Raw genomic sequence first — 13584 nt, 5'->3', positions numbered from 1 at the left:
GTAAAGATATAGAAAGAATACACAGAAAGACACAAAGAGGGAGACAAAGAGACACCCCGAAACCAGAGTGGATGTGGGACTGGCATCAGGCAGATCCTGCATTGCAAACATCTCAGCCATGAAGGCCATAATATCCTGCATAGTAAACATCTTGGCTAAACAGGCAGTATGGTTGCAATGCTGGACTGAGCCCCCTGCATGCTGTAATGCACGTCTTGCCAGTCGTAATGTACCTGGATTCGTTCTGCGCCTCCGTTTTATTTAGGGGAGGAGCCTTACACCAGGCTGGGAGGGACTAAGACAAGGTACAGCTGACATACGTAATTTTCCAGACATTCAGGCAACTTTACATTGTAATTCGTTGGTTCGAATCCCAGGCCCGCAACTCGGTTTCTCAGGCTTAATTAACTTATCTCTAGCACCTGAGCTCAGTTGGGGGAAGGTGAGAAGGAAGGTCAAAAGGCTTGGGAGGAGTCCCGCTATGTTGGCTTCCTGAGCCAGGTTTGCAGGAACCTAGTTGAATGGCCTGCACCTGGGAGAGATTTAGGGAGGATGTCCTTTTGTCTATAGAACAAAGAACCAGGAAGTAGCCAAACTATTTTTAGTTAATCCTTGGGAGAAAAGCTTTACCTTTGAAACCTTTACAGTCTCAGCTTTAGGAAAATATTACATTTATCTGTGGATATCAGGGCTCCATGTATGCAATTAATAATAAACCTAGCTGAACACTAAGATGAAAAACAGCTTGCTATGTCTGCTAGGTGGCTAGAGTCTGTTCCTCAGAGCCTGCGGCCTGTACGGTCTGCAACACTTGGGCCCACAGGGCCTCAAACTCCTGACCAGGTCTGCACGGTCTGCAACATATACACACATCCTTTAGGAGTGTGTGTGTATGTGTATGGAATCCTGGAGTGACGCTGCGGGTTAATGCGCCAGACTACAAAGTCGTTTGAATATATGTATATACATATCCTTGAGGAGTCCTGGTGTGGTGCTGTGGGTTAATGTGCTGGACTGCAATGCTGGCTTGAACTGTAAGGTCAGCAGTTCAAGCTCACCAACCACTCCTTGGACACCCTATATATGGTCACTATGGGTCAGAACCAACTTGATGGCACTTAACAACAATAAGATACACTTTATTATTGTTATAATGTTAATCAGAGTTCTAACATATGACAAGCTATTTCTAGCTCAAATTTTCTTTGTCTTTTTTTCCTCAAAATTGAGAGAGACTGTTATACCTATGGGTTAGTAATGGCTACTTTCAGTATAATTTTCCCCCTTTTGAGGAGCAAATGAAAGGAAAGTTAGTGCTCCCAAGTGGAATGGGACCGATCTGGAGTGTGTGAACTTTGCCATGATATTTAACGTTTTTCCTGTTGAAGAGGAACAGTGGTACTTATTTGCAGCATTTGGGTGAAAGTTCAATTTAGAGACCTAGCACAGATTCTCGATCCTAATAGTGACTCAACATCTGTCTCCATACCAAGCCCCCACTGCTATTACGTCAGTCCTGACTCACAGTGACCCTGTAGGCCCGAATAGAACTGCTCCATAGGCGTACCAAGGCTGGACTCTTGGTGTCCAGTCCTAGTGTGGTGCTGCAGGTTAATGCGCTGGACTGCAAAATCTGTTTGAACCACAAGGGTTAATGCGCTGGACCGCAAAGTTGATTTGAACCACAAGGGTTAATGCGCTGGACCGCAAAGTCGGTTTGAACCACAAGGGTTAATGCGCTGGACCGCAAAGTCGGTTTGAACCACAAGGGTTAATGCGCTGGAATGCAAAGTCGGTTTGAACCACAAGGGTTAATGCGCTGGACCGCAAAGTCGGTTTGAACCACAGGGCAGCATTTGTCACTCCCCACCTGCTCCTCTGAAACCCTATACAGCGTCACTGTGAGTCGAAACCGACTTGGCGGCATGTCACAATAACAATCTGGTTTGGCACTGCAGGATAAGCACTGGACTGCTAACCACAGGCAGGCAGTTCAAACTCACCAGCTGCTCTCAGAAACCCTGGATAGGGTCACTATGAGTTGGAACTGACTCAACAGCATGCAACAACAGTAATCATTATGGAAGGAGACTAACCTTTTGGTTAACATTTTAACCACTGTGCCACCAGGGTTCCTTCAGCATCTCTTTGTTGTTGTTGTTAAGTGCTGTTGAGTTGGTTCCCACTCATAGCGACCCTGTGTAGAGTTTCCGAGGAAGTGCTGGTGGTTTTGAACCCATGACCTTGCAGTTCAAACTGACCTTGCAGTCCAGTGCTTATCCAACAGTACCAAACAACACCTCTCAGTTCCCCTTTAATCCCCAGTTAGATCCATTTTTCACCAGCTGCAAATGTCTCTTTCAAAATAGGTTTTTTAAAAATATGTCTAACATACTTTAATGGCCCACATTTGAAATCCTAATATTATTTTAAGAATTCTCCTTGAATAATTGTGCAAAATTAATTTTACTGAGTGAGGCTTTTTTTTTTTTCAGTTAATAAAAGTCCTTTTTTAGTACTAGAGAGCCCTGTGAGTCTCTTTAAATGTGCTATGGGTAATTTTTCAGGATTTCCAGAAATTATTAATGTCAGTGGAAATTTCTCCTTTTCATTCTTTAGTGCAGAAGTCTGTGCGATGTGTAATTTAGTGGGTGGCAGGTGAGCATCTTTCAGATCACACTGTCTGTGGAGGGCCTGGTAAATGTGGACTGGAGTAAACCACTGTTGTACCCACATAGCTAAGGAAGACTTCATAGAATCAGACCATCTCAATGTTAGAGTTTTTAAAGCCGTGTTGGCATTTGCAGCTTCTCTAAAGACTCCTATTGTTCAAACTACTTAACAACTATAGTTATTCTAGCATAACTGACCTTTATTGCAAATTGCCTCATTTTGTCCTAAAGAGCCAAATGTTTGGTAGAACAATTCTCTGGACTCCACTTGTCCTTGGGAGGTAATGAGCTCTACTCCGTCTTAGAGTTTAACTTAGGGGGTGGTTCTGCATAGGCTGCTAGATGACTAGATTAGTTCCTTGACCATTAGCAACTCTGGTATTAAACAGGCAAAGAAGATAGAAGACATGTTGCATTCTCTGTGTGGAACTGGACACAATCACTTACGCATGGGCACACACTTAACCAATGACAGGCATCCTGAAGACGACACCCATTTAACAAAACTGAAATACAGAAAAGCTTCTCTAGTCTTCCTTTCATTTATTCAACAGACAGTAACTGACTACCTGCTGTGTGCCAGGCAGAAAGTATTCAGTGAGAAACAGGCACCTACTCTATTCTGACCTATCTATCAGTTTCCCTAGTTCCCTTCCCCACCAAAGGCCGTCCGCGAATATTTCTTTCGTTTCCTTTCCGAGATAGTCTATGCATATGTAAGAATATATTTGCATTTATATCTCTCCCACCCCCGTTTTTTAAATGCAAGTGATGGTATGCTATACATTTTTCGTCTTGGAAAATAAATAGTCCATATCAGTCTAACTCTTTCTTCTTTTTTTCACTGCTGTATAGTATTCCAGTGTTTGGTTAAATGATCATTTTATAAACCTTAGTGAGCAACAGTTACATAGTTCCCCAGAACTTGGTTGGGTTGGTTTTCCTTCTTCCTTTTGCCCTCTTTCTTATGCCTTTCATTTCCTCTGGAATGTTGATTTCTTTCCCTATCATTTCATCCCTAATGCCCCTGAGAAATGGGTCTCAGTCGCCCCTGTCCTGTAGGCCCCTATCCTTGTGTGTACTTCCTGAGAGTCTCGGCAGGCAGGAATAAGTTTAGTATACCCAGTAAGGCCTATCTTTTCACCCTACTGATTCTGGGTGATTAAGGATCAGGGGCCAGCTGATCAACTTTTCTACTCCAGTGTCCACTTGTCTAGATAGTCGAGAACTGTAGGAGAGCGAACCCTGTTTGGCTGACCCCATAGCTCATCAGTGTCATTTCAGGTTGATGAGTCTGCTCACACTGATGGCTGTTCTCCTCAGTGGGGCACAGCTCGCTACCCTCAGGAGCCCCGTGTGCTTGACTGCAGTAGGCATCTTTTCGCTGGAATGTCATTGTTCTTCCTGTGTGCCTTTATTTCCACTACCACGTAGAGAATTGTGACGATGACCTTAAATAGATGGTAACCATCTCACTCCCTTTTGGGATGGCTCTACCAAGTATATCTAGTTTCATTTCTGGAAACCTTAACTGTCAGAAGTGGCTTTCTTACATTTGGTCATGATAAGCAGGAAGCTCCTTCCTAACTGAAGTGTCCTCAGAGACTCTGAGAATGGCCTTGATCACTGGTTGATGCTGCAACTGCACCTTTTGCTCTTTGTTACTTCGGCTCCTGTTCATGTTGACCTTACCATTGTGTGCCACGGAGTCCCCATCTTCCATTGTTCTTCATTGTGTCACTAGCACCTTCCCTATATGCATTTCTGGTTTCTTTAATCAATTTTTTCTTCAAAGATTTTTTTTTTCTATTTCATTTTGTACCATAGCAGCATCATTTATTATTCCTTTTTTAAAAATTTCCTTAGAAATTAATCAGTTGACCTCGCCTCTACCCCGTAAGAGTCCTGGTGTGGCACTGTGGGCTAATGCACTAGACTGCAAGGTTGGTTTGAACCACAAAGTCAGCAGTTGAAATCTACCAGCTGCTCCTTAGAAACCCTATACAGGGTCTCTATGAGTCAGAACTGACTCAACGGCACTTAACAACAATAACTACTCTTTAAAGTCTTATGTATTTTAAAGGGTTTTACTGTGGTACTAACCTATCTATCTCTTTGTGCTGGCAGTGAGTGAAATAAATTAAAAATCAATGCCCCGAGCATATGTCCTCTGTTACCTTTTGTTAATTTTCAAAATTGAGAAATATTAAAATTCTCTTTTAAATTGCGTTCTTTTTGTAGCTTCCCATTTTTTCAGAAGATTTCCTAGGTTCCACCTCTAAATGATTTTATATCTCTCCCTGGTCACTCAATCACAGCATACAAATTAAGCAAGTATATACTAAGATCCTGACACATGCCAGGCACCTGTTCTAAGCCCTGAAGAGAGAGCAATGGACAAAAGAGACAAAACTCGCTTCCCTCGAGGAATTTACTTTCTAGCGGCATAAGGCAGACCAAACCCATAGCACAATGGATGAGTAAGTGTGGGGAGAACAGTAGAACAGGAAAAGGCAATATGGCATCCAGAATGGAGGTACTGGTTTCAATATGGTGGTAAGGGAATCGCTCATGGTACAAGGACATTGAAAGAACAAAACCTTGAAAGAAACGAGGGAGCAAGGACTGAGGATTGACCTAGAAGAGTAGACTGCCCCACAGGGTTTGCTAGGCTGTCATCTGTGTGGGACCCCCATCGCCAGTTCTTATTCCCACATAGTGACTGGGTGGGTTCAAACCTCCACCCTTTCCATTAGCAGTGCTCATGTTGAGCCACCCAGCCTCCTTGTCTGACCAGTTAAGGAACAGTAAAGAGACTCCATGACTGGAAAGGAGGGAGTAGAAATGGCTCGTCGGAGAGGTTCCCAGGGGCCAACTAGTGGGCATCCTTTCAGTCCCTGGCAAGGACTTTGGCTTTGATTTGAGATATAGAAACACTGAACAGGGACAAGCAAGTGAGTAAGTTGATCTGTCCTAGGCTGTGATGCATTATTGCCACAGATTTAAGACAAAGTAGCCTCCATTCTAGCTCTTCTTGCTATAAATACTTCAGCTCTTTCAACTAGGAGTATGAATACCTTTCAGTGACTTGAGGTTTTCTCTTCTCTCCCTTCCCCATCTCCAATCTGTTGTTTAGATGCCAAGACAGTTGTTGTCAGTGTAATATTTTTTAATAAACTTTGTCGTCAGGTAACCCAGAGTCATCACTTATTTAAGGCTGTCCACAAAAGCTCAATCCTGATTTAATGTATTTGCTACTTCAGCACTGCTTCCAAAAAGATGAGAAAATGAAGCATGAAATTTACCACATTTAGGTTAAAAGGCTACACAAATAGAAGAAAGATGAAAACTTGACATGTAAGGAGAAGAAATGAATGTAGTAGATCATCTAGTTGACTTGGTGTGAGATGTGGAGCTTCGTGGTAACAGACCTAAAAGGAGAAGAAGGGATTCCATGGTTCTCCTTACCTGACTCCTCTAGTCCACAGCGCTGGTCTCTGCCCTTCTTTCCTCGGTGCATGCTACCACGTGGAATATGTTTTCTAACATCCTTCTTCTTCATCATACATTGATTACTTTCTCAAATAAATTGGTGAAATTACATTTCAACTTCTTTCGTACAATGCTGGTTTTTGTTTGTTTAAGTTGGCATTTTTACTTTATTTGAAAGACTTGACTGCTTTTTTTAAATGTTTTAATGTGAATTATGTGTTAGTTTACATGGGCGAACATTAGCTTTACATTCATCCTATCGTGTTTTGTTTCACTGCCATGGTTGCAATCTCCTCCATGCATCATCAACCAACCAAAGGGTATACCCTGCAAGCCTGCCCCCCAGTCATCAGCACACAGCACATAGCCCCTCTCCCTCTCTGGGTCTAGAGAAGAATTAACTTCATGCCAAAACAAAATTCTCTAAGTTCACTATCACTAAGAATGATAATTATCATTGATTTCTAAATTCAAAAAAAGTTGTTCCCGTAGGTTGCCAGGTACTTATGGCAGCAGCTGTACTTTCCACCTTTGTATTCCTGGTATCACTAAACAAATAGTTCTCCAATCCATTACCTACAACTCAAGATCAGAAGACAGGGAATTTCATCGAAAGTTGCATAACAAAACTCATTCAGAGATCATGATAAAAAGTGACCAGAACTGAGGGCGAAGAATCCTCATTTATCCCGCTTGTTGTGAATATTTACATATTTTGCAACAAAGTGAATCTAGATTTAATTGTGGGTGCTCCCAAGACTCTGCTGGGTGTTAGGTAACATTTCTTATGTTTTTCTTATTATTTCTATAAAGTTTGCAAACTTGTACATTCCAAAACACATCTGGCCCCAAAGGTTACAGACGTCCAGTAGCTAATTCCTAGAATATTATAAGTACCTAGTAAATGGAACAGAAATGAAATTTGATTAATATTAGGTATTTAGAAATGGGTGGGATAACAGAGGTCCTGGGGGCACAGTGGTTAAGCACTTGGTGCTAACTGAAAAGTCAGTGGTTCAAGCCCCCCTAGTGACTCTGTGGGATAAAGACCTGGTGATCTGCACCCAAAAACATGACAGCCCCGAAAATCCTACATGGGTTCTCCTGGGAGGTCCTGTGAGGTCACTATGAGTCAAATTGACAGCACCTAACAGCAACAGGCATGGGGAACTTTTCTGCAACGGCCTTGGAACAGTGAAACTGAAAGGACTAGAAGAAATGACCCAGTCGATGTGCTTGGGTTTTCTCTAACAGAAGTAGCAACTGGCCCTCATTCCAGCTAATAAATCCAGGGAATATAAAGTATTATTCAGTTCAGTGGAATCGTACCTATTAGTGGCCTGTTGTTGTTGTTAAGTGCCATTGAGTCGGTTCCAACTCACAGCAACCCTGTGACTAGGGTTTCTAAGGTGTGGCTGGTGAGTTTGAACCGCTGACCTTGCAGTTCACAATGATCATGCGGTCCCATGCTTCAGTCCTCCAGCGTCACACCAGAACTCCATCAGTGGCCTTAGAAGGAGTTTTATTTTTTTATGTGATTTGCTTCTTTTTTATGTTGTCTCATCACTTGATATCTTGTTTTTCTTCCGCATTTTTTTAAAAGGTGTTGCATCAGCTCTTTAAATACTGGCGATTTAATTGTAAAAGCGCACATAAACAGTTTGAGAGGTGTGAGGAGAAATTCACAAGTCACACAGGGAAACAGCAACAAAGCTAGCATTCAGTCTGGAATTCGTCCACGGTGCAAAACAAATTGCACTGCCAGCAGGTCAAATGGTGTCTCCTGAAATGGAGTGAAAAATGAGTTTGATACAAGAAACATTTGTTTCATGCCAAAGATGCTGTGGGAAATATCAAGATGAATCAAATGTAGGCTTCACTCTCACAAAACCTGAGTTTAATAGGGAAAGCAAGACATGTCTATAAATAAATGAAATGCACAGCAGAACCTGCTAGCAGACCAACCAGAGGAGAGATTCGGTAGCTCAGGAGATGAGGAAAGGAGGTGGGTTTGCCCTGGGCAAGGAATGAGGAGTTGGGAATTAGATCAATAGAGAGGCTGGACTGGTGGAATACAAGGAGGAGGAGGACAGAGTCCCAGCTCTCAAGAAGTTCCATGTTTAATGGATGTGCATAAATAGATACATGATTATGAAAATGGTACATGTATATTATAATAGGTGTTATGGAAGCATGGGGTCCCTGGGTGGCAAAAATAGTTAACCCAATTGGCTAGTAACCGAAAGATTGGCTGTTCAAAACTACCCCAGAGGTACCTCAGAAGCAAAACCTGGCGATCTGCTTCAGAAGGGTCCCAGCCATGAAAGCACTCTGGTCTGTCCCATAGGGTTTCCAAGACTGTAATCTTTGTAGAAGCACACTCCCACATCTTTCTCCTGTAGAGCACTTGGTGGGTTTGAACCACTGACCTTTTGGTGAGTAGGCAAGCACTTAACTGCCATGCCACCAGGGCTCCTTCAGGAATGTGTTGTAGGCAGAGTCAATGTATGATGCCTGTTTGAACTCTCAGCAATAGAATCGTTAGAGGACAATGCATTTCTGGCTTGCCCTGGTATGGCACTGTAGGATAAGCACTGGACCTTAAGGTCAGTTTGAACTGCAAGGTTAGCAGTTCAAATTCACCAGCTGCTCCTTGGAAACCCTATACAGGGTCACTGTGAGTCGGAATGGGCTTGATGACACTTAACAACAACAGCAACAACTTGTCATTGCAGGTGACGCGCTCTCCCCTTCTGGAACAACACAGAGTGGAAAAGGTATGCAGAACAAGAGTCAGTTTAGGACGATTGCACCGAAAATTGTGCCTAAAGCCCTGCCGTCCAGAGCACTGCCATGCCATTCCCAGTCACTCTCTGAACACCTTCTTCCAGGACCCACCATCACTTCCAAGCCACTGGTCATGCCTTCCCCCAACTATGCCCTGATGCAGGTCGCCGGCCACGAGGGGACCTTTTCTCTTGTCGCTTTGCCACATGTTGCCGCAGGACAGCCAATCCAGAAACCCCGAATGGCCCTGCCTGAAAACCTTAAACTGCCGATTCCTCGGTACCAGCCCCGGAGAAACAATAGCACATCAAGAAAGAGAGCCCGCGTGAACTCGGAGAATAGCTGTAGTAAACCTCCTGCCCAAACTCAGACGCCCCCTCCCGCACCCAGCCACCCGGAACGCCCCCACAAAGCCATATCACCTGACCAAGCACTGTCGCTAGATGAAGGCCCAGTCACTGCCTGCACGGCTGCTCTGCCCAGTGGAGGGGACCTCAGAGACACTCCTGCCACCCCGAGGCCTTCCGCTCCGCAGGAGCCCTCAGCAGAGCAGACCCACCCAAGGGTCTCAGGGCCAGCAAACTTGGCAAGCAAGAAACCCTGCAGTAAGCCTTCAACTGTCCATCTTGCAAAAGCCATGACCTGTTTGTCACCAGCAGTGTTTAACAACACAGTTCAATTCATCTCTTCTGTCCCCAAAGGTAAATTGCCTATCTTACCCTACTCGAGAGTGGAGAAAACAACAGAGTTCTGCAAAAGGGAGCCAGATGCTGACGTTGCTGATTTGTCCTTACCTGGGCATGGGGCCGACTGTGAGCAAATGGCCTCCAGCCCAGAAGGCATCAGTGCAGCCACCAAAATGACTGACAAGATCCCTGCCCCACCAGTGTCCAGGCCAGCTCCCTGTGACAATCCCTTCTGTCCAGCCCCCAAGCCAGAGCTTAGCCACAAAGCAAAACTGAACAACGGTGGGGCAACCAGGAGAAGAGCAAGAAAACAAAAGTTACCAGATGAAGTGGTGGCATTTCAGGGGAAAAGGAGGAAATGCATCATTAATAAGTTTAGAGATGGTAAAGAAAGGGTAAAACATGATCCCCAAGAATCCAGAAACCAAAAGCCTGTGAAAAAATACCGTAGCATTATGCCCAAGCCTATGCTTATCATGCCAGCATTAGCTTCCCTGGCCTCTCCTGCAGCTACGCTACAGTCTCACACTCCCAGAAGCCTCGGGCAGGACACCGGGGTCAATCCCTTGCTCCCTTACAAAGCCCTCGGCTATAAGCAGAATGACAGTCCTTACACTAAGCCCGGCTTCGCCTTCAGAAATGGATGCTCTGGTACAAAGCAGCCTTGGCACATATGTCAGGTCTGTAAGCACCACTTCCAGTTCAAGCAGCACCTTCGAGACCATATGAACACGCACACTAACAGACGGCCGTACAGTTGCCGCATCTGTCGCAAGACATACGTCCGTTCTGGCAGCCTGAGCACACACATGAAGCTTCACCATGGTGAGAACCGTCCAAAGAGACTCCTGTGCTGTGAATTTTGTGCAAAAGTGTTCGGTCACGTAAGGGTCTATTTTGGCCATCTAAAGGAAGTCCACAGGGTCGTGATCAGCACCGAGCCCTCCCCCAGCGAACCACAGCCAGGAGGCACGCCAGAGACCAGAGACTCCAGTGAGCCAGTGGAGAGGTGAGAGCTGATGGGAAGGAAGGGCTGGCCAGGAAGGCTGTTTTGATTGGGAGGGGACACTAAGATTCCATATCCTTCTTGGCCATCCAGTTTGTAAAAACAGCTCCTGGATTAAAATATTTTAAGGAAGTTCCAAGCACTGTGAAGGTTGACCTCAGTTTGTTAGTTTCTGGGCAGTCGTGGGATTTTATTACTTTAACCTCTGTAAGCCGACATGTAAATAAATGCCACTTTGAGGTAGACTGGGGACAATAAGAGATTAATTTGCATATTAAGTATGATGTTATAAATTATTGTACATAGTTTCTTTTAGCTTCTTTATAAGTAATCGCCCCCAAAATCATGTCCATGTCATTTATATCTAACAGCATTTGCCCCAGAACACAGCCCAACCCATGGTAGGGGCTCCGGGTGGGTCTGTCCTATTGATCATAACAAAGTTGACCAGACCTAACAGTGACACCCTATTTTCCCCATCAGACCAGGTTAACCTAGTCTGTCTCATTACCCCTTCACAGGGCCTAGGAGCCCTAGTATGATGCTGTAGTATAAGCACTGGACTGCTAGCCACCAGGTTGCTAGTTCAAAGCCACCAGCTGCTCCTTGGAAACTCTGTACAGGGTTGCTGTGAGTCAGAACTGAGTCAACAACAGTTGACAACAACAACATGGATTATTTATCAACGGACAAGCTGAGTCATTTGAAAGCTTGGCAGTCAGAATCGTGGCAGGAAGTACACCAGGGACTTGTCCCCAGTGAGCTGGGAGCCATGTTAGCCATGTGTCCCCTGGTGCCACCTGGTGTGCACGAAGTAACCCCTGAAATCATCCTCATCAGCACCAAGAGAGTTACACATCTTCTAGCACCTTAGCTCCTCTGTCCCTCCTCATTCTTCATCGTCCAGTTATTCTAACTATGAATTGTACTTTCAGCTCAATTTTGACTGACCGTATCTTAGTCATTGGAGTCCTGGTGTGGCGCTGTGGGTTAATGCGCCAGACGGCAAAGCCGTTTGAACTGCAAGGTTGGCGGTTCAAGCTCACCAATCACTCCTTCAAAGCCCTATACAGGGTCACTTAACAACAGTCAGAGTCATTAAAAATAATGGGAGTATTCTAATCCATCCCCCTTCAAATGGAGCGCTGGTGTGCAGTGAGTTAGGCATTGGGCTGCTAACTCCAAGGTTGGCATTCAAGCCCACCAACTGCACCATGGGAGAAAGATAAGGCTCTCTGCTCCTATAGAGATGTTGAGCCCTGGAAACCTTATACAAGGTTGCTATGAACCAGAATTAATGTGATGGCAATGGATTTGGTTTGGGATTTTGGTCCCCTTTCAAATGCCTGTATTTGCCAAAAGAGCAGCCTTCCTCAAGAAACCTCACTTCTTAATTAATTTCCTTTATTAGGGTTTGATTTTGAAGAATGATGTTCAATATGCTGTAGTGCCCGAGGTCAATGAGGACCCTTCGATGTCGATTATACCTGTTACTGTCAGTAATCAAAGACTAATAAGCTCACCTGGGGGCGATGCATGAAAGAAGCACCCTTTTACTCAGTGGCCACGGGGAGCTTCAGACAGGTGTGGCCCTGCCAGGAGCAGTGGCTGGTAGCTTTCAAGGTGAGCTTTGCTCAGGGTCTTCCTCCTTTGTGGAGTTCCCAGGTGGTATAAATGGTTAAGGGGCTCAGTTGCAAATCAGAATGTTGCAAGTTCAAGTCCACCCAGATGTACCTGGGAAAGAAGGCCTTCTGAAAAATCAGCCCCTCTGACATATATGAGGCCACCAAGAGCTGCAGTCGACGTGCTGGTGATGAGTTTGATTTCTGCTGTATCTCTCATCACTGGGTGCATTTTAGATCCCTAAAGGGTAAGAGCTGAAAGGAAAAGTCCAGATTGTATGTTTCTATGAAATCTTACACAGACTACTCTTCTGGTTTTCAGGGAAAGCAAATCAAGCCTGGAAGAAGACCTCCTCCTAAACCAGGTGGACGATGTCAAGTTGCAAATCAAATGCGGCCGTTGTCAGATCACGACTCAGTCTTTTGCAGAAATAAAGTTTCATTTACTGTATGTTCATGGAGAGGAAATTCAGGGCCGACTTCAGGAAGGGGTTTTACCAGGAAGCAAAGGAGCTCGGGAAGAATTGGTTAAACAGGCTGCTCCTTCCTGGAGACAGTGTCCCGAGAGAAGAAACCTGGGGAAGCTCTGTTCCTCTGAAGGGGAAGGACCTATGCTTCCCAAATTGAAAAGGCAACTCTACCTTCATCAACACAATAACTTGCGAATACAAACCAGAAACCATGGGGCCCAACCCCAAGTGAGTGAGCCAGGAAAGGACCCCGAGGGCCCTAAGCACCAGACTCCTGACACCATTCTCTTTTGCTCCCGCTCAGGCTTCAACTGCCTCCTCTGCACACAGACCCTGGGGAAGAGGGAGGAGCTTCTCCTCCACTGGGAACAGCAGCATAACTGTGAAGACCCCTCCCGGCTCTGGGCCATCCTAAATGCACTCTCGAACCAGGGCGCCATCGAGTTTCCCCATGAAATGCAAACCTGACACAGTGGAGACTGGGGGCAGTGAAGGGCAGCCTGCTCTCGCCTCACCTTACCTGTGGTGCTTAGTTAAGAAAACAAGCAGATGAGTCTCCCCATTCAGGAACCCAAGTGATCTTGGCAGCTTTATTTTCTTATACATCATTATGTCCTCTGTGCTTCGGTTTCAGCCATGCACAGACTTACTTCAAACTCCTGTGGGCCCATTTTCCATGCCCTAGACTTCATTTAAGAATAAATGAAAAGAACCAAATTTGGAGACTGGGATGTAGAGGTTTAGAGGCTAATCTTCAAATAGTTTTCAGAGAAAAACATGGGCATGCTCTGTTCATCTGCTCCCCACATCAGCTGATTGCCCAATGGGGTACGTTTCCAGGTGGTCAAA

The 13584-nt window shown here is 45.0% G+C and overlaps 1 protein-coding gene and 1 pseudogene across 1 annotated transcript; one reads left to right on the top strand and one right to left on the bottom strand.

Annotated features, from left to right (window-relative positions):
- Positions 1-6192, bottom strand: part of LOC102819217 — an 87457-nt pseudogene extending 81265 nt beyond the window's left edge.
- Positions 6193-8156: 1964 nt separating this feature from the next.
- Positions 8157-13203, top strand: LOC102818851 (zinc finger protein 438-like). Its single transcript, XM_006874041.1, has 3 exons — positions 8157-8169; positions 8900-10646; positions 12588-13203. Exons 1-3 carry the CDS (start codon positions 8157-8159, stop codon positions 13201-13203), a joined length of 2376 nt encoding a protein of 791 aa, XP_006874103.1.
- The last annotated feature ends 381 nt before the right edge of the window (positions 13204-13584 follow it).

Source organism: Chrysochloris asiatica, unplaced genomic scaffold (genome assembly GCF_000296735.1).
Source record: "Chrysochloris asiatica unplaced genomic scaffold, ChrAsi1.0 scaffold00258, whole genome shotgun sequence".
Classification (NCBI taxonomy): Eukaryota; Metazoa; Chordata; class Mammalia; order Afrosoricida; family Chrysochloridae; genus Chrysochloris; species Chrysochloris asiatica.
This window is presented reverse-complemented; position numbering and strand designations above follow the sequence as displayed.

Bases quoted from the DNA above. Each gene is read 5' to 3' on its own strand.
- LOC102818851 (XM_006874041.1), top strand. The intron at 10,647-12,587 runs GTGAGAGCTGAT...TCTGGTTTTCAG, and splicing joins TCCAGTGAGCCAGTGGAGAG to GGAAAGCAAATCAAGCCTGG.